General features: G+C 39.4%; 1 protein-coding gene across 1 annotated transcript in view; it reads left to right on the top strand.

The window, feature by feature from the left end:
* Positions 1-8,671: 8,671 nt before the first annotated feature.
* Positions 8,672-26,135, top strand: part of LOC126293347 (probable cytochrome P450 304a1) — a 41,552-nt gene continuing 24,088 nt past the window's right edge. Inside the window, exons 1-2 of the mRNA XM_049986541.1 lie at positions 8,672-8,907; positions 23,035-23,283. Coding sequence (XP_049842498.1) covers positions 8,808-8,907; positions 23,035-23,283 — 349 coding nt within the window. The 5' untranslated portion in view covers positions 8,672-8,807. The remainder of the gene's footprint in view (positions 8,908-23,034; positions 23,284-26,135) is intronic.

Genomic DNA, 26,135 nt, shown 5'->3' on the forward strand with positions numbered 1-26,135 from the left:
CCTGTACTACTTTAAGCGTCTCATTCCCTAAGCTAATTCCCGAAGCATTACCCGACTTAATTCGACTACATTCCATTATCTTCGTTCTGCTTTTGTTGATGTTCATCTTATATCCTCCTTTCAAGACACTGTTCATTCCGTTCAACTGCTCTTCCAAGTCCTTTGCTGTCTCTGACAGAATTACAATGTCATCGGCGAACCTCAAAGTTTTTATTCCTTCTCCATGGATTTTAATCCCTACTGAGAATTTTTCTCTTGTTTCCTTTACTGCTTGCTCAATATACAGATTGAATAATATCGGGGAGAGGCTACAACCCTGTCTCACTTCCTTCGCAACCACTGCTTCCCTTTCATGCCCCTCGACTCTTATAACTGCCATCTGGTTTCTGTACAAATTGTAAATAGCCTTTCGCTCCCTGTATTTTACCCCTGGCACCTTTGAAAGAGATTATTCCAGTCAACATTGTCAAAAGCTTTCTCTAAGCCTACAAATGCTAGAAACGTAGGTTTGCCTTTCCTTAATCTATTTTCTAAGATAAGTCGTAGAGTCAGTATTGCCTCACGTGTTCCAACATTTCTACGGAATCCAAACTGATCTTCCCTGAGGTCGGCTCCTACCAGATTTTCCATTCGTCTGTAAAGAATTCGTGTTAGTATTTTACAGCTGTGGCTTATTAAACTGGTATTTCTGTAATTTTCACATCTGTCAACACCTTACACACGTAGAAAGAAACAAACACACATACGTTTTTGTAATATGTATGTATACTACAGACAGAACAACATGACTACTCTATGGAAAAGAGACTAACGAGAGATTTTATAGTGCTGGCACAGGACGGTGTGGCCGAGCGGTTCTAGGCGCTTCAATCTGGAACCACTACGGTCGCAGGTTCGAAAGACTGCCTCGGGCATGGATGTGTCTGATGTCCTTAGCTTAGTTAGATTTAAGTAGTTCTAAGTTCTAAGGGACTGATGACCTCAGATGTTATGTCCCATAGTGCTCAGAGCAATTTGAACCAATTTTTGTAGTGATGGCATAGTAATTTTAAGTCCATCCATTTCGTAAACAGACGCTATGGTCTGCGAGTCAGACAGAGCCGACAACTGCTGCTAGAGCGCGATGCGATCCCATATACCACTTTGCGGCCCACCTACCGCGTGTAGAAGCCGCACCGTTTTTCAGCGTTCGACAGCACTTCCAACTCGGCACGCTCAACGTTGAAGTTTGAATGCACTCCTATTTTCCTCAGATTTTTGAACATGGTGTGACGATCGCTGTGTTATTCAGTGGTTTGGTATTTAACTAATTTGTAATTGAAATTGATAGTGTTATTTCATTACGGTGAGTAATAATTTTTTTCTCCCGTATAAGATTTGGTCAAGTTGCTAAAGAAATCCAACTTAACGTTGTGTTAAAGTGTTGTCTGTAAGTTCTGTAAGTGTCACTAAATCACAGTTCGTACAACAGATGCCATACAACTATTGATTATGATGGAAACAGTTCCATTTTATGTCCCTCGACTCTTATAACTGCCGTCTGGTTTCTGTACAGCATGGAGAGTAAAAATCGTAGAGGGAGAACAAGAAATGAATACCCTAAGATGATTCAGAAGGATGTAGGTTGCAGTTGGTACTGGGAGATGAAGAAGCTTGCACAGGATACAGTAGCATGGAGAGAGGCATCAAACCAGTCTCAGGACTGAAGACCACAACAACAACGGAAACAGTTATCTTCAGCAAAATGATCATTAAAACCACCGAATGTCTGCCGCGCATAACACTGACGTATGTTACATGAAACAATATTCTTCGCAACTCGTGCGTAATTAATTTCGGCTCCATGCATCGGCAAGAAAAAGTTTGTTATACGGATCGTGCTATGAGCAATGGTTTTAAAGAACCAATCTGATTCGAATTATTTTCATTAAAATGAGTTCGGGACGACCGGTGCACATTTATTTTTACACATTTTTATTACCTTTGGCATTTATACCTGCAGAGTTGCGTAATTTGGATTTCCTGCTGAGATAATTGTTAAGATGGCGGCAAACAATTCAAATGGCTCTGAGCACTATGGGGCTTAACATCTTAGGTCATCAGTCCTCTAGAACTTAGAACTACTTAAACCTAACTAACCTAAGGACATCACACAACACCCAGCCATCACGAGGCAGAGAAAATCCCTGACCTCGCCGGAAATCGAACCCGGGAACCCGGGCGTGGGAAGCGAGAACGCTACCGCACGACCACGAGATGCGGGCGGCAAACAATTGACAGACTTTCTATTGTTAGAGCAAATTTCCTTTTAACAGAATTAGTATTTGAATTAAATGCCGATTAAACTTTACTTTTATATTGTGCAATATTTAGACTAATTTTCATCAAGCAAAGCTTTGATACTTTCGTAAGAAACACAGATAAAAATGCGATATGAATTGCTATCATCAATGGCTGCGCTCCTTGCAGCACAAAGAAATAATTAACGCAGATAATGCTTATTGGGAGAGGAATTAAAGTTACAAATATTTATAATAATAAAGAACTCTATTCTCAAATAATAATTAACAAAGAATTACAATTTCTTAACAGGCCTCAGTTTGATTGCGTCTCTCGTCCGCAGCCTACAAAAGTGAACCAAAAAAGGGTAAACACAAAGGAAGACAAACGCAGATCATAAAAGGAATTTACAATTATCATTGTCTTTGTATGATACGCATCGATATGTCCAATTACATCATAAAATATTATATAAATAATTAATATTTATAATCGTTTTGTTTTATTTCACTGTTTTTAAATATGTCGTATAGATAATGTTTACAGCTGTTAGAGGCATAATTTTCTCTGGTTAAAATTAAATGTTAGTTAATAGCAGGTCTGCTTTCAAAGCCAGTTACAGAGCCAGGAGTGATGTGTTGCAACGTCACATCTCACCAAGTCCAATTTTTTATTCACATTCTCGTTTCTAATACATTCAGAAACATTATTATTAATTTATTGCAAGTGTATTGTGCAAGCCGGCTGTAGTGGCCGTGCGGTTCTAGGCGCCACAGTTTGGAACCGCGAGACCGCTACGGTCGCAAGTTCGAATCCTGCCTCAGATGAGTGTGATGCACTTAGGTCAGTTAGGTTCTAGGCGACTGATGACCTCAGAAGTTAAGTCGCATGGTGCTCAGAGCCATTTGAGCCATCCTCTGATCGCAAGTAGCTAAAATTTATCTCGTGGATGTTACAGTGGCCTATGGAACGAACAATTGAGTAACTAACTAACTAAGCACAAGTCGCGAGATGTACAGGGAATATGGGAAGTTATACGTTAAGCACCCTCCAATACACGTCGGCGGCTAGCCAGTAGATTTAGAAGATGTAGATGCAGAAGTGTAGATTCTAGCTGGAGAACTCTGCGTCATACGGAGATAAAAAAAAAATGCATAAGAGAGTAAGAGACTGCGCGAAGCTATTTCAGCTCGCAGAAGACGCAAATAGCTTTCGTTTGTGATATGAGCTGATGTTGAGATACCATGTGAGTTGTGTTTACCTTTCCTCCCAACGATACACCAGCTGCGCCTTCATATGCTGCACGCAATGACGTAAAGATGCGCACAGTGTTCTACATGTGTGCTTACTCATCAGAGATAGCAAGGTAAGTCGCGAGCCATGCAAAGTAAGGATGAGAAAGGAAAGCGATTTTTACTGTCACGCTTCCACATTTTCAACCTTTTCCTTTCTTCTCTTTTTCTTTTTTATTAACCGCTACAACTGGCGAACGTGACAGGACGCAATTTTCGGATGTGTCATTTTTGAGCAAATTTGAAACTTTAATTTGTATTTTTTCGCAACAGAGAATAACCAAAAATCCTGAAGCTTAAATGGTAACTAAAATATTTTATTGTACCTAAGCAAATGATTATACAACAATTTTCTAAAGAATTTTTGTAACTAATTCAGTCTGATTTTCTTTGCATGGCACATATTGATGCATAAACCAGACTGTTTGTAAACCGATATAAACTGCAATTTACTTCGACGATAATGAGGATTTTCACACTGCAAATGAACCTTTGTTGGCGAGTGTAAACAACGTGATGAAACACCTACCTTTGCGAACATCGACGCCGTTGTTCCTGGCCGGCCTTCAGATGCTTTGGAGACAACAAACTCAGCACCTGTCGTAAGCGATGTGGAGGCTAAAAACTACATCGACCACATATGCCCCGGGAACAATAGTCATGAAAACGCACAAAGACCTGGAGTGTTGTGTCGTAACAGAAGACACGGACATGCTTCAGATCACGCACACGCTCAATCTTAGAGTGTCACCGGAGTGGGATAACAACTAGTACTGAACACTATGTGAAAGTGAATACTGTGCAACACTGTCATAACACCGCGATTTTGAAACTGCCGCACGCGAAATTCAGTGATGCAATTGCGCATGCGCAAAGGCTACATGCTGCCAGATATGCATTGGAAAACCAACGCTGGAAGCACACAACATTAACTGCGCTGGCGAGCAGCTTGCTCAAACAAACTCTATGTAAATATATGTATATTAATTTCGTAAAAGGGATCGAAACTGTAACAATTGTATTTAGTACATAGATTTAAAAAGTAAGTATTGACAAAGATTATCCCCTATGAATGCACGTGGCCTTTCCTATGAAAATATGTATATATTGACATTTAGGTATATTTATTACATTGTTTGCTAGCCTGCCACGCTGCATGTTTTAGCGTGACAGTCGAGGGGGCGATGTAGCGGTACTTTGAATTTCGCCGCGTTTCACTTGTTCCCTCATATATAAATTATACCGTCGCAGCGGTATGAGCCCTCGATGGCAGAGAAAATACTAAAATTGTAACCCTTTTTTTGTTTTCTATCCGTCTTTTGTCTCTCGTGAGCGGAAGCTTAGTGCAGACGTAAAAAACGTATTAGCTAGTCTTGATCTATTAAGACGAAAAAACTTATTAGTGTGTAGACGTATTGTGGAAGTTGTTATGAAATTCGGAGGATGGAAGTAGCAACGTAAAATAAATTGCATTCAGTGTGAAGATGATTTTTAATTGTATAAATTAGTGATTCCTGGACGATTGCAAGATTTCGGAGCAGACTTTTCACTCAGAAATGAAGTAGGAGATTTTTGAAGACCTGGACGCCGCACGAAAGAAGACATGTTAACATGTGAAACGTCGCCTTTGAAAAATTATACACGACTGTGCTTAAACTGACACACAATAATTTTTAGCGCAACGCAATCTGACTTTCAATAATCCCTACAAGAGAATGGCCCTGACTAACATTAACCTATATGTTTCACAAATCACTTACCTCACAAAAATCTTCATTACTCAAGCTACTGCAATACAGCGAGCGCCACTACTGCCAGCTAAATAAAAGATTCAAACTACGGAAGTCACTAACTACTGATAGGCACAGTTAGCAAATGAAAGATTTTAATAGAGAACAAACAATGTATTTACCTTCATAGTCATAATATATATAGCAGTTCATGACACCAATTCTTACAAATTTCAAAACTCTGCCATCTCTCTCCCCACGTCCACCACTGCTGGCGGCTCACCTCCAACTGCGCAACGCTACGCGCTGTTAGCATCCAGCTGCCGCTGCTCAACACTACAATGGCAGACAACAATGCAAACTAAACACAGACTGCACACAGCACAGCCAGTGATTTTTCATACCGAGCGCTAAGCGGCGTTACCAATTAAAAAAACCTAAACAGCCTACTTACATAGCCCCCATGCTCCCCACAAAAAAATTTTTACAAATTGTTTTGGGCAGTGGCCAATAATGATTTGATACTAAAAGATATCAAATGCACACACTTATTGATACAATGTTGGTCAGAAGCTAAAATTCTCTCACAGTCCATAAAGACAGTCCTGATCGTTCATCACAGTAAAATTGCAGTGTTTTTTTCGAAGTCTGAGCAATAAAAGAAATTGCACTTGGAAGTAGTGGATTTCTAAGCAGTCTTGAAGAAGTAGTGTTGTCCTTCCAACGAAAGACAGTGCTGACTCTTGACATGCAGACAGGTAATGGGCCACAGCAGAGTCAGTCGACGTTGAAGACTATCGGTAGGTAGGTCATCACAGAGCAGACCCACTGTAGTCCTGGTAGAGATTACTATTGGTGGGCCACCAGAGGTGCAGACCCACTGCAGTCCTTGTAGAAATAATGGTATTGGTGGGTCATCAAAGATGCAGACCCACTGTAGTCCTTGTAGAGATGGCCAGCAGCCATCTGTTTGACTGTGCAGGCGCACAATCACCATTGAAGACTCTTGCGGATAATATAGCAAGTCCATAAACCACCACTTGTGCACTCACAAAAATTGTTTTTCAAATGTCCTTAGAACCAGCAATGCTGTTATCCAGTCCCTTACTGAATTATTAACACACGTGCAAACACTATCAGTCCCTACTTCTCACATATTGTCCATATACTATGACCAACAGAAATGTGTGCAGTGAAATGTAATTTACAAGTTACTTAATTTGATGAACTGGTGTCGATTACAATTTTATAACATAAGAATGCAATAACAAAGGTACAAAATACATCTTTAAAGAACATAACAATACAGATAACTTTTGCAGTAATACAGGCTTTACAAAAGAATCGAAATAACAAATACATCAGTGTTACAAAAATTATGACATAAGTACATACATAAAAGATAAGAATAACTTTTGAAACATCAACTTCACACATGAGCATTAGAACAAAACAGAATAAATAATGTGTAAACATCTTTACGAAGTAAATAACATGTTATTAACGCAAATTATATTTGAGGATAACAGTATTCCTCATCATAGTGAATGTAGCTTAGTATTAGAAGAGAAAAAATTCTATGAAACAGCACACAGAGACAGGAAGAAAACAAATGCACAAGGGTACACAAACACATAGTGGGATAACACAAGGAAAGGACAGGGTTTGTTTTACTGCAGTATTTTGCATAGAGATCTCCCTTAGTTCATCATTATTCCCAAAAAGTCCTATCTAAACCTGCTTTCTGTATTCTGTTCACATCCTCTTTCAAAAATAGTTTTTCTCCACTGTACACTGCTTTTTGGCCAAGCCATTTTCTTATAGCTTCTCAATGCTTTTCTTCCAATTCATCATAGTTAGTTTCTTATATAGTCTACCCCCTCTTAAGCTAACTTAAAGCTACTGAGCTCAGATGCTAAATTAAGGGACGACGCAATGCAGCAGCACAAAACAATTAATACAAACAACAATGGAATAAAATGGAAGTTGTCAAAGAAGCAGCAATATTAAAACTAATACAAGGCATTGCACAGCAAACAAGAAAAATAAATCCGTAGTAAAAGTGGCTTAACAGAGTAATACAAAGTGAAATTCAGTAGCGCTATGCCTGGCACACAGTAGAAGCAAATGCAACAGCTTATAACTAAACATAACAACGCTCAAGCAGAAAAAATATTTCAGTAAAGACAACAATGCAGAAAAGGGAGATGTCGATTCACATCTTAATGTCTATATAATTAAAGTGGTGCACCACAACTTATTCTACCATAAAAATTACCAAGTACTTGAAAAGAAAATTATGTATGCAGTTCCTGTGAAGGGAAGTCTTTTTGTGGTCCTCCGTTTTTTTAAGTACATCATAATTATTTACCGGATCTGTAGGCATAAAATATCTATATTAGTACATCCATTAAATTTTATTGTAACCAATGCTGCAGTGCAGCTAGAAACTAGATATTAAACAAAATAGGCAAAGCAAGGCGTGAAACATCGTTCCCTAGCCATAAGTCATTTCATAATGCAGTAAACAATCTTCCAACTAGCAAGACAATAGACATGAAATGTTTCTCATCATTTCATTTCAGTAAATATCATAAATTAAGAACTCTACAGTGTAATCATGTTTTCAAGTTTGAGGGTGTCGTATTTGCGATGCTTTCGCGGCGTTACCAATAAGAAAACCTAAACAGCCTACTTACACATGGTAAAGGATGAACTCTTTTCTACGCCATTTCCCCCTGTCAGTTACATTTTGTTATTCTCTGTTCTTTTTCAAATAATTTTTGTAGTGGAAATTGGTTTGACTTTTGCTCAGAAACGCCACAAGGGCCACCCCAACAATAGCTTTTCCGAATCACGAAGTCCGATAACTTTTCCGTAATACGAAGTCCGACTTGCATTTCATTCATTCCCTTTTTCACTGTCATTAACGATTTTTAAAACCCACTTTTTATTCACCATTTCTTCCCACATTTTCAACCTTTTCTTTTCTTCTCTTTTTCTTTTTTATTAACCACTACACTTCATATGCTGCACGCTATGACGCGAAGGTCGCCGGGATGTGCACAGTGTTCCAGATGTGTGCTTACTCATCAGAGATAGCAAGGTAAGTCGCGAGCCATGCAAAACAAGGATGAGAAAGGAAAGCGATTTTTACTGTCGCGCTGTAGGCGCCTGCTGAATTCCTCTCTACAGAATGACAGCCTCGCTTCCTCCTGAACTGCTGTGTGTGATGACGTCAGCGTCGGTCTTGAAATGCTAGCACTCCAGAAGCGTGTTTACTCATCATAGGTAGCGAGATAGGTCTTATTGTGGGGGGGGGGGGGGAGGGAGGAGGTGGAGTGGCTGGTGGTGGGGGTACGATACGGGAGAGGGGAAGCATGATGGAGGAACATTTCGGTCGGCTCCGCCTTTAAAACCTCCCGCCCAGCTGCTGGTGTGTTAAGTTGTGGTGCGTCGGAGTATCTCGTAGGAGCGAACCGTGCAGACACTGCGCTTGTTGGCCATGGCGATTGCCGGAATCCTGCTCGCTGCCTTAGCTGTGGGGCTGCTCGCTTACTACATCATCAAGGCAGCGTATGATAAGCCCCCCAACTTCCCACCAGGTACGTACCCAGTCTCACGGCGGTGAATTACTCTTAATAGGTGGTCGTAGGCTTAACAATTCGGAAATGAGGTTATCTATTGCGAGCCGGCCGCGGTGGCCGTGCGGTTCTGGCGCTGCAGTCCGGAACCACGGGGCTGCTACCGTCGCAGGTTCGAATCCTGCCTCAGGCATGGATGTGTGTGATGTCCTTAGGTATAAGTAGTTCTAAGTTCTAGGGGACTTATGAACTAAGATGTTGAGTCCCATAGTGCTCAGAGCCATTTGAACCATTTTATCTATTGCGAAACACGACAGAAATAAGATGGGAAATGAACAGCTGCTGCAGAGTATGAAAGCCTCCCTTCAAAAATGGCTCTGAGCACTATGGGAATTAACTTCTGAGGTCATCAGTCCCGTAGAACTTAGAACTACTTAAACCTAACTAACCTAAGGACATCAGACACATCCATGCCCGAGGCAGGATTCGAACCTGCGACCGTAGCGGTCGCGTAGTTTTGAACTGTAGCGCCTAGAACTGCTCGGCCACTCCGGCCGGCGCCTCCTTTCCTATCGAAATTTGAATAAAAAGATTATTATTTCGTTTCGGTATGTAGAACCACTAGCTAGCTTCGAGGTTTGTTGTTGTTGTTGTTGTGGTGGTGGTGGTGGTCTCCAGTCCAAACACTGGATTGATTCAGCTCTCCACGCCACCCTACACCGTGCAGGCATCTGTGTGTCTGAATAGCTACTCCAGCGTAGATCCATTTGAAGCTGCTAACTCCAGTCAACTCTTGTTCTCCCTCTGCAATTTTTACCCTCCAGTATTAAATAGACGAACTCGGTATGGACACATCTGCGCTCAAAAGTCTGTTATTCCTGAGAAAAGTTTATGACTCTGCAAAACTTATATTATCAAATGATCTCTCACAATGTTGCTGTCTTACACAGGTGTTTATCATAAAACACCATTTGAGATAAAAATAGAACACATTTTAGTGTTTTTTTTTAAATATATTAAATATTTTTATATAGGAGCTTAGTCATGATAAATGTCTTTATAAGAGTCAGGCGATTCAAAACTTTCCGTTTTAAGGCGTTGAACCAGTATACATGCAAACCCCGATGCTGGTATATAAGCACCAACATGTAGGCAAGGGATTAGTGTAAGATTCGTGTCATTCCGACGTGTGTGCGACAAATGTGGTAACGTGAACTATGGCGGTGTTATCACCAAATGCGATCAAACAGGACCAACGTGCTGTTATTATTTTCTTATCTGCCGAAGGACAAAAACGCGAAGATATGCATAGGAGAATGAAGAATGTCTATGGGATAGCATGTATGTCGAAAACCACCGTTGTGAAAATTTTCGACAAGGGTTGATGCTGTTTTGTGATGACAAACTTCGCAGTATCGCAAATGTCGTAACGCAGAAGTTATGCCAACTCATGTGGCAGACATTCGAGCGCTCGTCCTATAATCCTCATCTCTCCCTATGCGAATATCACAACTTCGGCCCCTTAAAAATGATCCCGAAGGGTCGACGATTCTTCGAGTATGTGCACCAAGCAGTTACGGAATTCTTCACACAGCTGGACACGGCTTTTACCAAACGGGTATCTTCAACCTGGTACGTCTGTGAGATCATTACTTCAGCGCTCACGGCGATTTTGCCTGATTGGCATACCGAATATGGTTTGTGCGGCCTTCAAGCGGAAACTTTTCTGACGCCCCTTATATGATTTCCTTTGTTAACAGTACACGTAGTCTGACTAGAGAGAAAAATTTTGAACCATTTCGAGAACATTATTATTTTAAGCTAAATCCCTTAAAGTGGTGACTTCTTCGGTGCTTGTCAGTTATTTTGACAGTACAAAAATATAGGTGGAATGTTGGTATTAACATCAAGAAGAATCAGTTATGTTTTGAAAATGTCATCTACGATGAAATGTAATTGTTACTTACTTCAATTAATCTTCACTCCAACAAGTCTGATGGAAAGGAAGTTTCCCTGGTCTCCCGTCACGTGCGCTTTATAGTGAGATACCAGTATCATATAGGGTAAATCATTTTTGTAATTCGAATTTTCGTAAATTATGTGTTTCTTGAATTTCAGTGTTGTTTCCATGTTTTGGTAACTCTGGAGGATATTTACGAGTTGTGGTCTATAAAAGATTAGATTGTGAATCACTGCAGCTTATTTGCGGGGTGTGCCCAGTAAGAGATTAGATTACGAATCACTGCGCATCTAATTGCTTCGCTATGTATTAGCATTGATTTATTACGTTGTTTTAATCATGTTAGAAAATATTGGCTTGTTATCAAATATCGCTAATTGAAATAGATTAATTGTGTCAGAATCCCGCATAGCACAGAGGAGGTTGTCATTCCAATTACAAGCCCTAATGTCTAATACATAGCGTAAAAATATCTACTACGTTTCTCGATACCTACACCGTCGAGTTTTGGGCCTTGGTCACCCATCTTATTATAAACTAAAAAGATCGATACCATGCCGAAAGTGCTACACCATTTATCGACCCCTACTTTTAGTCAAGCCGCGCCATAAATTTCTTTCTTCCCGATCCGATTCATTACCTCGCTCATCAGTTATTCACTGTACACATGTAACCATTATCATTCTTTGGTGGTATCACATTTCGAAAGCTTCTGCTGCCTTTTTGTCTGAACTGTTTATCGTTCATGTTTCACTTCCGTACAACGTTACACTGCAGACGAATAGTTTCAGAAAAGACTTCCTAATAAATTTATACTCGATGCTAACAAAGTCGTCCCTTTCAGAAATAATTTCCTTGCTATTGCGAGCCCGCACTTTACATTGTCCATTCTTCGAACATCAGTAGCTATTTTGCTGTCGAAATAGCAGAACTTTAATGCCTCATTTCCTAATCTAGTTTCCACAGAACCACCGGATTTAATTCCACTGCATAGAATCAATTCTGTCTTCCTTTGCTGACGTTCATCTTATAACATCATTTCAAGGCATTGCCTATTCGCTTCTAATGCTCATCCAAGTCTATTGCCGTCTCTGACAGAGTTAGAATTTCATAGACAAAAATTAAAGATTTTTATTTCTTCGCTCTGAACTTCAATTCCCTTTTCGCTATTATCCCTGGTCTTCTTCACAGCTTCCTCTTTGTATTAATAATACTGGGGCTGGACTAGAACCCTATGTCACTTTTTTATCAGCTACTACATCCCCTTTACGTCCTTCGTTCTTATAACCAATGTTGCTCAGTTTCTGAACAAGTAGCAGGTACAGTTTCGCTCCTTGCATTTTATCCCGTCTACCTAAGGAAGCTCAAAGAGTGTAAGAGTGTATGCCGTTTAACATATACTTAAGGGGTAAAACCATTGTAAAAGCGATTTTTTTTCTTGTAGGAATAAAAGGCTATAGAGAAATAATACTTGGGGTAGTTATTGCGCATATGTTTAAGTAAACTACAAAAAAATTATCGTAAAATATTAAAAATCAGCGACACTGCAGCAATTATACCGAGGCATGTTCAATTTGATGCAATCAGTGGCACACACTACAACTGGAGCCACTTTGAATCTGTAAAAAGGAAAAAAAAACAGTGTAGTCTACATGAGTGTAGCTTGTGAACCAGATGGGATAGTATAGAAATATTTGTTTCTCTGTAATCGGCGAGTGTTTCAACAATGTCGTCCAATTTACATCGGAAAAGAACAGTCAGTTGTTTGATAAATATTGTTTAAATTTGCCTAATCCAAAATTCCCTATGTGGTTCACTTTTAAATGTTATTTCAAAGTTGTGATTAAATTATCAAATAAAAAGGTGGAAAATTGTTGGAGTTACACTGCGTGTCGTTTTGAAAAATCATATTCCGAGAAGAACGTGCTTGAAATTCTGAAATGTGTTATAGGCATGAACAGATGAAGCAATTCTAGTTTTAGAAAAATTCTTATTAGTAATCCGCTATCCCAGGACTGGCTTGTCGTACTGTTGCCGTTCCGACCGAAAACATATGCAGTAGTTTTCATAGAAGAACGGTTGAAATATCGCTCGAGGCAACTCCATGAAGGCACAAGACTGTACAATTTCAGCCGGCCGTGGTAGCCGAGCGGTTCTAGGCCCTTCAGTCTGGAACCGCGCGACCGATGCGGTCGCAAGTTCGAATCCTGCCTCGGGCATGGATGTGTGTGACGTCCTTTGGTTAGTTAGGTTTAAGTAGTTCTAAGTTCTAGGGAGCTGATGACCTCAGATGTTAAGTCGCATAATGCTCACAGCCATTTGAACCATTTTTTTGTACAATTTCATTTAGCCCCACTCCAGCCTGGCGCATTGCTACGAAAATTCGACAGTTGATTTCATATACGTTTCGTATAGACTTATTACTTGGTATAACAACTTGTGAACAATTTCAACAAGCAACAATTATCATGAATCCTAAGCCTCGAGTACTTCGTTCTTTCAACGTGATGTCTACATTGCAAGTTTTACTTTTCACGTACTGAGAAATAACAGACAAACCGGCAAGAATATTTATAAAACTATAGCCCAATCCGCAATGCACATCAAAATCTTTGTCACTGTCTTTCTATTTCGTAGCGGAGGCGCTGAGTCATTCTGAACTTCTCTCAGCCTCATATGTACTCTTCGGACGCTTTGATGACATACTGCTTCGACGCCGCGTCGGATACGACGTTTTCGTACCTTTTCTGCCCTAGTACACTTACTCGGCACTCATTCTTACTTGAAAGACAAAACCGTATACTCCGAGATCGCAAATAAACTAACATTAGAAAATAATGCACACAAATATCAAGATTCGAAACGAAAGAGTTGTCTTCTTTTGTACGCGTACCGACGGTGGCTGACGCCAAACTAACGTATTATTCGTGGAGGTATGTGCCGTCTATGCAACTAAATGAAGGCAGTTTGTTTGTTGCCATACGCGTTTCGCTTCATTTATTTGGGAAGCATCATCAGTGGCCTGAAATACATGTTTCTTTTTATATATACAATAAGCGTATTATCTGCTAGATATAATCTGTTGATATACTACATTTTGTCGGGTTTTTTAGGTTAGAAGCAACTTTTGTAGCACAAGTTCCATAAAATGATGTATCTTTCGTTTTACTTACGATTTCCAGCGCTGCTAACACATATATGTGTTTCTGGTGATGTATTTGCTGGTCTTCATGCTCCAGTTAGCCGAATCAGGTGTTGTTTAGCCATTTGTCACATCACATTTCACTTTCACTGCCATTTGGCGATCAACATATGTGTGTTTGCAGTGTGTAGTGTTGCCAACTGTTGTTATGTGTATGTCTTTTGTTTCTGTTGTGTTTTGTGGTTTTCATTTGTTGTGTGTCTGTGTGTGTGCAATCCTCACCCTTTTTTTTGTATAAGTTTGTGTGTGTGTGTGTAATTTACTGAGTGCATTACTTTTCCTTTAATCTGTGGGTTCATGTGTTTGTCTGTGAGTATGTGTGTGTGTATGGGAGGGGGGGGGGGGGGGTAGGAGGGAGAGAGAGAGAGAAGAGGGGAAGGATATTCATTAATTATTTATCCTGGTTGCACTTCAGTTTGTTATTGTTTTGGTGGCTAGCATGATCAGCGAGTTATTGTTTATATGGATTTGGTCATTGAGTACCTTCTTTTCCATTGCAATGGCTCTTTGTATGTGGAAGTTTTCTCAATGACCAATGACTCAATGACCAAATCCATATAAACAATAACTCGCTGATCATGCTAGCCTCCAAAACAATAACAAACTGAAGTGCAACCAGGATAAATAATTAATGAATATCCTTCCCCTCTTCTCTCTCTCTCTCTCCCTCCTACCACCCCCCCCCCCCTCCCATACACACACACATACTCACAGACAAACACATGAACCCACAGATTAAAGGAAAAGTAATGCACTCAGCAAATTACACACACACACACACACACACAAACTCATACAAAAAAAAGGTGAGGATTGCACACACACACAGACACACAACAAATGAAAACCACAAAACACAACAGAAACAAAAGACATACACATAACAACAGTTGGCAACACTACACACTGCAAACACACATATGTTGATCGCCAAATGGCAGTGAAAGTGAAATGTGATGTGACAAATGGCTAAACAACACCTGATTCGGCTAACTGGAGCATGAAGACCAGCAAATACATCACCAGAAACACATATATGTGTTAGCAGCGCTGGAAATCGTAAGTAAAACGAAAGATACATCATTTTATGGAACTTGTGCTACAAAAGTTGCTTCTAACCTAAAAAAACCCGACAAAATGTAGTATATCAACAGATTATATCTAGCAGAAAATACGCTTATTGTATATATAAAAAGAAACATGTATTTCAGGCCACTGATGATGCTTCCCAAATAAATGAAGCGAAACGCGTATGGCAACAAACAAACTGCCTTCATTTAGTTGCATAGACGGCACATACCTCCACGAATTTAAAGCAACTAAAGGACAAGACGGAAAACAGTTAAAAATGACGATAACGTATAATTGTTTAGAAATGCTCCTGCTATGCCCATATACTACAGGGGCTGTCGAGTTGGCACCTTCGATCGTTTTGCGTCATCCGAGGCGCTACAGGTGCAGCTTGGAATTCCATAGAACAATTGCTTTTTTTTTCTAGGACTAGAATTTTTGCTTATATTTTAGAAGGTACAAAGCATCTTTTAAGCCAATAAAGAAATTGCTTTTTTGAAATTTCTATAGTGGTCTTACCCGTTAAGGATACCGAAAAAGCCGGCCGCGGTGGTCTCGCGGTTCTAGGCGTGCAGTCCGGAACCGTGCGACCGCTACGGTCGCAGGTTCGAATCCTGCCTCGGGCATGGATGTGTGTGATGTCCTTAAGTTAGTTAGGTTTAAATAGTTCTAAGTTCTAGGGGACTAATGATCATAGCAGTTGAGTCCCATAGTGCTCAGAGCCATTTGAACCATTTGTGATACGGAAATAAATTAGTAAATATAAAAATTCGAATTTCTTCTGCGTTCATTAGTTAAAATTTACGACTCTAAACACTGTTATTTAAAATGAAAAATAATATCTTGTGTATCAGTATGCCCAAAACGCAGATTTACTCTCAAGTAGGAACCAATTCCATGTTTCATGAATCATAAGTGGCACAGTTCATAATGACAGCAAATGGCCTAGAAGATAAGTTAAGCAGATTAGATCATGTCTCTTTTGAGAGCAAAATTTTATTTCACAAAAACATAAATTTCACATAATTACATTAAAAATAACGGTAAAACCAAGCTCACTTTCTTAATGATTACATAAGTTACTCATATGTAGACACTTCAGTTTTCAGTGTCGAAATTGTCAAGGTACATTTTGTTTATCAGCTATGAGAAGGGAGTCTATTACCATGGTTCATGTGCAACATCTGAAAGTCGGTAATGTCGTTCTCTATCGGCTGTGATTATACTTTCTACCCTTTTGTGCCGCAATTGCTTTAAAATTTGATAAAGTAATATGGCATACTTAGTATGAAGAATGTTATGGCGTTTTCGTTGCGTTTTTGATGTTTCTCTAGTTTGCTCTATCCTGTTGTTATGTAGCACCGGTAATGTCCAGGTACGTCTGTTTTCATCACGCGGTACTCATAGCTGATCAGTAAGTGGTACTAACTGTTCATTTACGTTTTCGGTTATGTTGTCTTGTCCGGAAGAAATGTCTCAGAAAAAGGCTGTAAGATGGACATCAATAAAAGTGCTGATGCAGTGTAGACAAATTCAACCAGATAATTAGATTAGGAAATGAGACGCTAAAAGCGGTACTCGAGTTGTGCCACCTGAGAGGCAAATAAAGCGACAACTACTTGAATAAAGAGAATACTGTATATTCACAGAATTTAGTAAAGGGAGTTTACTTCTGGCAAAGACAAGCATGTTAACATCGTAAATACAATTCAAGTGCCAGAAAGTATTTTTTGAAGGTATTCGCGCAGTTTGTTGCCTTGCATGGGGACGAAATATGGGCTATAAACAACACAGACGAGGTGCGAAAGACGGCATTGGAAATGTGGTGCTTCAGTAAACAGATTTTTACGCCACGCGGCTTTTCGCGGATGATGCTGTAGTATACAGAGAAGTTGCAGTATTAGAAAATTGTAGCGAAATGCTGGAAGATCTGCAGCGGATAGGCACTTGGTGCAGGGAGTGGCAACTGACCCTTAACATAGACAAATGTAATGTATTGCGAATACATAGAAAGAAGGATCCTTTATTGTATGATTATATTATAGCGGAACAAACACTGGTAGCAGATACTTCGGTAAAATATCTGGGAGTATGCGTGCGGAACGGTTTGAAGTGGAATGATCATATAAAATTAATTGTTGATAAGGCGGGTGCCAGGCTGCGATTCATTGGGAGAGTCCTTAGAAAGGACAAAGGAGGTGGCTTACAAAACACTCGTTCGACCTAACTTGAGTATTGTTCATCATTTTGGGATCCATACCAGGTCGGGTTGACAGAGGAGATAGAGAAGATCCAAAGAAGAGCGACGCGTTTCGTCACAGGGTTATTTGATAAGCGTGATAGCGTTACGGAGATGTTTAGCAAACTCAAGTGGCAGACTGCAAGAGAGGCGCTCTGCATCGCGGTGTATAGCTTGCTGTCCAGATTTCGAGAGGGTGCGTTTCTGGATGAGGTATCGAATATATTGCTCGCCCCTACTTATACCTCCCGAGGAGATCACGAATGTAAAATTAGAGAGATTCGAGCGCGCACGGAGGCTTTCCGGCAGTCGTTCTTCCCGCGAACCATACGCGACTGGAACAGGAAAGGGAGGTAATGACAGTGGCACGTAAAGTGCCCTCCGCCACACACCGTTGGGTGGCTTGCGGAGTATAAATGTAGATGTAGATGTGGAACTTGACTATAAGAACCGCAACTTTGATTCGTTCAAACCTCACACATCAGGGAACATACAGTTCGGTAATACTTGCTTGGTAGCTAACAGTTAACTTACATCTTCTCAGTGCTACTTTGGCTATGTGTGTTCCACTTTAATCAGTAATAACACTTGATTAAAATGTAAAACAAACACAACGTATTCAGAAATTTACCTATGCTGTACAAAGATTTGCCCACTAGATATGACTTAGATGTGCTTTTAAAACTGTTTTTCCGTTGTCTGTCATCACGTAAAATTCACGAGGGAGGCGGTCAACTAATTTCTGCGGCTCCATACGTTTGCATTATTCTTCGCAACACTAAGATTAAGATGTGGACTGTGAAGGTGGTTTATATTTATGTACTGTATTCTTCACAACACACGTCATACGAGGGTAAATGCCTGGTGGGACTTTTGTTCTTCTGCCTTAGTTTTTTTTGGACAGTAACCTATATGAAGGTTGAGAGCAACAACAGACAGGTTCCCTATAGCCTACGTTTGCGAAATGAATAATGCATGGCTCATTGCATACTGCTACATACAGTCACACCGAGTGATATTAATGATTGGAAGTGCACACAGTAAACCAATTACCCATTCGTTTGACCACCAAAATTATCAATTAGATGGATATAATTAATATGTGGCTTCCAACTCAAGTTATCTCAAAACAGGAATTCTGAACAGTCAACTCTGCACACTTTCTTTCCTAAGCTGTGTGTTGTTATTGTTGCTGATGCATCCTGCCTAGAAGATAAGTGGATGAACTAAGCTTCTTTCAAGTTAAGTGATGTGCCATCAGGAAGAATAATGCAGTTTTTTCCGTATACTTTAATAACATTTTAACCAATTACCAGCGGTTTCACCAGGAACACAATGACATTGGGAGATATTTACTTCATGGATAAAAGTCCATCAACTTTGATGTACATGCTGGTGAATAGAAACCAACATATAGTGAGCTGACAGACTTTTATTCATAACATATATTTCCTTTATTCTTTCTTCTGTGGTTACATCCTCTATGGATACGTTATGATTCATGATTCACCAGCAAATAGTATTGTTTTTCGTTTACTGCTGTAACGTCGAAGGTCCGTGTGTATACAACAAGAATATTGAACCTTGTGGAACGCCAGCAGAAATACGCGAAATCTCAATGAGAGATCTAACAAGATCTTTGAATCTTGTATTTTCACATGCAGTCTACCTTTCGTAAGAACATTCTTTATCGAAAAGTTATGAGGAAGAAGTAAGTGAGTCAGGTCAGTAATAATTAACATTTGTCCTAAACCCTTACTGAAAGAATAGCATTTATTAGTTTATTTGGGACGTTTCCTTGAGACAGGCATCCTTCACATGTGCGGTTGAGTACAAAGCAGTTCCTGCTTAAAACTGCAGTTTTGTTGACATCTTCGTCTACACAGTTCTGGTGGTGAATTTTAGAAGTTAGAATTAAAAGTTCAGTTTTTTATATCTGAGTTATCAAAAGAAATATCACCACAAAATATTATTTCCTGTCTTTTTGTCTGATTGGCGCTACGACAAGATTTGTATTTATCAGAAAGCTTCTAAATTTTCGCATTGGGAATCCACCAAGCGTCGTAATTATAAGCGTGTTTTTCGGCAGTATGTTTTTACATGCCCACACTTTAGTATTGTACATCTCTGAACTAGATGTGTACTTTTGAATTTAGGAATGTTTCTCACATACGTGACAGATCCTCCTTACGTAATATTCATTCTGCACTGGGAGCTGCTAACTGACAATCCTCAACTTTCAATATTCCTGTTGCTGCATGTACCTGGTGCTCAGAAATGGTTAGTACACAGACTACTTCTCCAATAGTACATTTGTTGAATTATACTAAATAAAGTCTCCAGTTTGTCTTTCTTTATAGTTTTAAGAACTTCATACTTTTAATTTTATTCAGTACTGTCTTTCTGAATGCGAAAGTTAATCTACATGAGTCAATTCCACACTAGTTGATAAGTGGAAGGAAATTAGCGAATGTGTTTCGAGTATATTTCAGGGTCACTCCAATCCCATGTAACAGTATTGTCTAAAATAGGTGTGCCTTGGGATTCTGGATGCCTTAACAAAGGCAGGTTCCAAGGTGGAATGGGAAAGACGATCTTTTAATGTAACAATAACTTCTGACTGTATATAAAGAGAGTGCTAATTATTCGTCAAAAATTTGCATAACATTTCTGATTTTCGTTTATCTACTGTCCTTATTATCGACTAACTAAAAGATTTAAATAACAGTCAAATTTGTTTCGTTTCATTTAAATTTGCAGCATCCGCAGCGGATATTTTCGCGGAAGTGTCCTAAATGCCTGCTGTTTTAGTCGTTTCTGTCTCACTGATACCCTGCCATTAATTACTATCGTTGTACATGCATGTGCCCTCCATTTTTAATGATTTTGCAACTTCACATGTTATTAATTCGTAAATAGTTAAGAGACTGCTAAGCAGTAGCAAAGAAAACATCACAAAAGAAAGACTGATATGGAAGTCTGTAACAATTATTGGGTAGACATCAAACAGGAAATTGACCTTTCTTAGTCACTCTGTCTGAAGTTTATCAATATCTTGACGCTGATGTTCGTTGTTTTCGCCATATTGTATAATGTACGAAGCATACCACAATGTCATACAGGGTCATTAAGCGCAACTGTCACTATGAAAACATCTCCAAAAGCTAACTGTTCAGGTAGATAAATAAATAAACGCTGTTTTGATAATGGAGTGTCTGAATGTGTCCACTAAAAATAAACGCAAAACATATCTATTTAAAACAGCTGATAAAAATTCTCTTTATGCCTTCCTAAGAGAAAGTCTCCATTCCTTCCAAGCTAATTATGTAATTGTAGACCAGAAATGGTTCAAATTCAAAGGTACAGTGTTAACAGCAATAGATAGATTCGTACCGCATAATTTAATAAGAGACGGGACGGATCCAGCTTGGTATACAAAACACGTCAGAACACTGTTGCAGAACCAGCGAAAAAAGCATGCCAAATTCAGAAGAACGCAAGATCACCAAGAATGGCTAAGTTTCACGGAAGCTCGAAATTTAGTGCGGACGTCAATGCGAGATGCTTTTAACAGTTTCAACAATACAACATGGTCTCAAAGTATGGTAGAAAACCCAAAGAGATTCTGGTCGCATGTAAAGTACACCAGTGGCAAAAAACGGTCAATACCGTCACTGGGCGATACCGATGGAAATGTTACCGATGATGGTGCCACTAAAGCGGAGTTAATAAATACATTTTGCGGTAATTCCTTCACGAAAGAAGACGAAGTCAATATTCCAGAATTCGAAACCAGAACAGCTGTTAGCATGAGTGACATAAAAGCAGATATCTTATGTGTTGCGAAACAACTCAAATCACTTAAGAAAGGCAAGTCTTCCGGTCCAGATGGTAAACCAGTCAGGTTCCTTTCAGAGTATGCAGACACAATAGCGGCTTTGTTAGCAATCATATACAACCTCTCACTTGACGAAACGTCTGTTCCTAAAGACTGGAAAGTAGCACAGGTCACACCAATATTCAAGAAATGCCAGTAACCCATTGAATTACAGACCCATATCACTGACCTCAATCTGCAGTAGGATTTTGGAGCATATACTGTACTCGGACATTATGAATCACCTTGAAGAAAATGACTTATTGATACATAACCAACACGGATTCAGAAAATATCGTTCTTGTGCAACGCAGCTAGCTAGCTATTTATTTCCAAGAAGTAATGAGTGCTGTCTACAAGGGTTCTCAGATCGTTTCCATATTCCTAGATTTCCAGAAGGCTTTTGATACAGTTCATCTTAAGCGACTTTTAATCAAATTGCGTGCATATGGAGTATCGTCTCAGTTGTGTGACTGGATTCGTGATTTCCTATCAGAGAGGTCACAGTTCGTAGTGATAAACGGTAAATCATCGAGTAGAATAGAAGTGATATCTGGTGTTCCGCAAGGTAGTGTCATTCGCCCTCTGCTGTTCCCGATTTACATAAATGACCTAGGTGATAATCTGAGAAGCCCCCTTAGACTCTTTGCAGATGACGCCGTAATTTACCGTCTAGTAAAATCATCAGACGACCAATTCCAATTACAAAATGATCTAGAGAGAATTTCTATATGGTGTGAAAAGTGGCAATTGCCACTGAACAAAGAAAAGTCATCCACATGGGTGCTAAAAGAAATCCGATAAATTTTGGGTATACGATAAATCAGTCCGACTAAATACCTAGGAACTGTAATTAAGAGCAACTTAAATTGGAAAGACCACATAGATAAAACTGCGGAGAAGGCGAAATAAAGACTGCGCTTTGTTGGCAGAACACTTAGAAGATGCGACAAACCCACTAAAGAGACAGTCTACATTACACTTGTTCGTCCTCTGTTGGAAAATTGCTGCGCGGTGTGGGATTCTTACCAGGTAGGATTGACGGAGGACATCGAAAAGTGCAAAGAAGGGTAGCTCGTTTCATGTTATTGCGCAATAGGGGTGAGAGTGTCACTGATATGATACGCGAGCTGGGGTGGCAGTCACTGAAACAAAGGCGGTTTTCTTTGCGGCGACATCTATTTACGAAATTTCAATCGCCAACTTTTTCTTTCGAATGCGAGAAATTTTTGTTGATACCCACCTACGTAGGAAGAAATGATCGTCATGATAAAATAACGGAAATAAGAGCTCGAGAGGGTAGGTGTTCCTTTTTCCCACGCGCCATTCGAGAGTGGGAATGGTAGAGAAGTAGCATGAAAATGGTGCGATGAACCCTCTGCCAGGCACTTAAGTGTGAACTGCAGAGTAACCATGAAGATGTAGCTGTGCAATTTGTAATGATTAGCAGAAATTCCTGGAGGTACCACTCATTGGTGTATCTATTCGTCAGTCCATCCCTTATGCAAGTCGCATCAGTCAGACAAGAATACCTCACGGCAGTCCATCTTACAGTTATGTTGTGAGGTTTGGAGCCATTTAGGCCTATAATAACTGTGTGTCTTGACTGCAGTTTTTATTAAGATATGCCACTTGATCCATAACACATTGTGTCCATATTTGATCCTTTAAAAATGGCGTAACACCAAAACGCATAACGTCTGACAAAGTCTATAATAACTGTGTTATTATAGTACATCCATATGGGTGTCTACACTATTCTGATACATATATGTAATACATAATATTCAACCTTGCAGGTCCCCCTAGAATACCAATATGGGGCAGCTACATCCAGCTGCTGCTGGAGAACTACAAGTTCCCATACAAAGTGATGCACGCCTTCACGCGCCGCTACAAGTCCAAACTGGTGGGCTTCTACTTTGGACCTTTGCCCGTGGTGGTCATCAGTGATTATGAGGTCGCCAAGGAGGCCTTGAACAACCCCGTTCTGCAGGGCCGGATATCCAACATCGCCATCAAGCACAGGATGCCTCATAAGGAACTTGGTGAGTGCAAATTTAAATCAAAATACCTTCTCTGCTATGTAATAGTATTCTTGAGTAATTCATCTAGTAGTACATCGTTGACATGGCACTATCAGTTACAAGGTGTGGTTGTGTAAATTATCGGTACAAGGCAATAAAACCTTGTTGCGCTTCCTAATATTTCTTGGTATTATGAAGTATGAATCTGTTGGGGCAGTTTGAAGTACTGTTACCACAGGGTTCTTTTTTCGGACCACAGCTTTTATTGATAGAAGTTTTAAAAATCTGTTCTTTACATTCAAATGATCCTAAAATATCTCTTATTTGTAAATGACACAAGTATCATTGTTAAACATATGAAATATAATGGGAAATGGCTTAGTTTAAAGGGTGCAGTCATGTTATTCATAGACCAAGGAAAAATATTTCTCCATTAGGAATATTCCCTAGCTAAAGAGGCGTGTATTGTACAGCAGCATGATGAAGCTGGACTGTAGGCTTGCTCATGCACTCAAGTACAAGAGCATAGCAAACATTGGAGATGGAGAAGTAAACTCTCCCGCAGTGATGTTTGCTATGACGCCTGTCCAATACCTAAAGTAGTTGTGGAGTTGTAGGAGCTCTGGGACCTTTGAGGCCATTTGTTAATGCCAAGTGAACACCTGAAAGGTGTTGCTTTTCATTTTCAAAAGTAGGCTTTGTAGTTTCTGTGTGATGTGTGAAAAAAGTTATGTGTACTACCTGACGACTTATACTGTTAAGTATGAATAAAGTTGTTGTGAGTGGTAATAAAAACAAAGTTGTAAGTTCGAGAATATATTAAGAAGTAATGAGCATTCAAGTCTCAATTTGTTGCAGTTCCAGATGAACACACGACTCTCGAACATTAATAAGATATGTCCAACCATGAAATCAGAAATATAAAAACAAGTAATAATTAGTTGAAGCAGGTAAGGTAAATGAAACAATAATATTTAGTTTCTACTAGCTCATCAACTAGAGGTTTTTTATCATTACATATTACAATATGGCATAAATGGGCACAAATGTATGCATGAATCTCTCAGATGGAAGACAGCAAAACTGACATCTTATTAGACATCGATTTTTCTTGCATATTCACATGCGAGTTAACGTTCAAGCTGAAGGGCAGCACCTTAAATCGACAGCTTCTAACTGTATAAATAAAAGCTGTATTTTCCTGGATTCCTCAGCTAGAGTGACCTACAAGTAGGAGGAACTGAGACCTCTGCTTGTTAGAAATTTAACACCGTGGGATTTTCTAATCTCTTCTTCTAAATATCATGGTCTAGTCCAGACAGGAACAACGACTTTTATCGTAAGTCTGGAATCTAAAGTAAGTCTAACATTTCCTACTAGCTTCACCGTTGAAAGTATCAGGCTGAAAAAACGGCTCCTGGATGGTTCGATTATATTCCAATCCAACTTTTTGTGAATTTAGTTGGTGACAGCTGGCGTTTTTGTCCAGGAAATGGAAAAAGAAATGTTACAGTAACTCATGTGTAGGATGGTATTAGGGTGTTGGTCATAATTTAAGACGGCTGTGGATTTTTCTTCAAAGCCTTTGAATCAGTAATCCTTGTTAGATTAGACTGCTGATTCATGCTCAAATATGTAGACTTGGTTACTGTATCCTTAATGTCCTTCTTGATACAAGAAATGGCAAGTAAGTCAGTCTCCCATTTATTCATAGAGCCACTCTCACTACTGATTAAGTTTACTTTTATGTCACGGTAAAATTTACGACAGTTAACATCAATTTTTAGCAAATCCACAGTTACTTCAACTTTGAATGAAAAGCGGTAATTCCCAGAAGAAAGGTCGATATCTGCATTCCTTTCCTAAGGAATTCTATGTCTAATATACGGTCCACCGTTAGCCAATCAACAGCAGTGAATGTGAGATCCGTCGGTACATTTCCCATATGAGGCAGGCAGGCGTGTAATTTTGTGTTATGAGAACTGGTTCCTTGCAGCTTCCAAAATCTTGCCGTTACTGAAAGATGAACATAGCACTTTTACGTTTTCACATACTCTTTCTAATAGATCAGTGGAGAGTACAATAAAAGCAAGACCTTTATCCAGAATTATAATGACCAGAAGATTGCCCGCACAGCAACTAATTTTCAGTTGAGACACTGTGTAATGTTGATCGTTATGATGATTTACAACATAGTAAAGCTTATCTCTGACATCAACCCCATTACTAGAATGTTTAAGTGAAACAGTCTGTCACAGCCCCTACACCACTACACAGCTGTCATCTTGGGCATAATCATAATGACTATAATTACTGTACAATAAAACTTCCTAAATGTACAAAGATGAAGAGAGCAACTCTGTAGCAGACGATACAGCATAGGACTAAGTAAAACTTTGCCAATTTGCGTTCAGGTGCCACCACCAGAAGTTTTCTCCTCTTGGCAAACAATTTTTTACTTTTTCAGATCTGTATGCAGTACGATTAGACATCGTCCCCTCAGTACATCGAAATGTATTCTTCATGAAACCGAAAAGTACAGCAGTGGTAATCAGAAATTATTTCACACAATTGGAAATTATATTTGAATTTAGCACTCAGTTACATGTTACATTTCTGCAGCACATCCTGCTGTCGGGCACCGATTATGAGTAACTTTTCTACCTGACCTTTATACATTGAAGTATAAATAAATTCGTTGTAAGTTATTATAAAAGTAATTTTTAGAAAGAGTCAGGAAGTTGCAGTTTCATAAATATGCTTAAAAGGATTGAGTGTTGCATGTCTTGATTTGTTGCAGCATCAAATAGACATGTAAACATCATACTTTACAAGAACACTTCCAACTCCCAACCATAAAGTCAAAAGGACAA

Source organism: Schistocerca gregaria, chromosome 10, assembly GCF_023897955.1.
Source record: "Schistocerca gregaria isolate iqSchGreg1 chromosome 10, iqSchGreg1.2, whole genome shotgun sequence".
Classification (NCBI taxonomy): domain Eukaryota; kingdom Metazoa; phylum Arthropoda; class Insecta; order Orthoptera; family Acrididae; genus Schistocerca; species Schistocerca gregaria.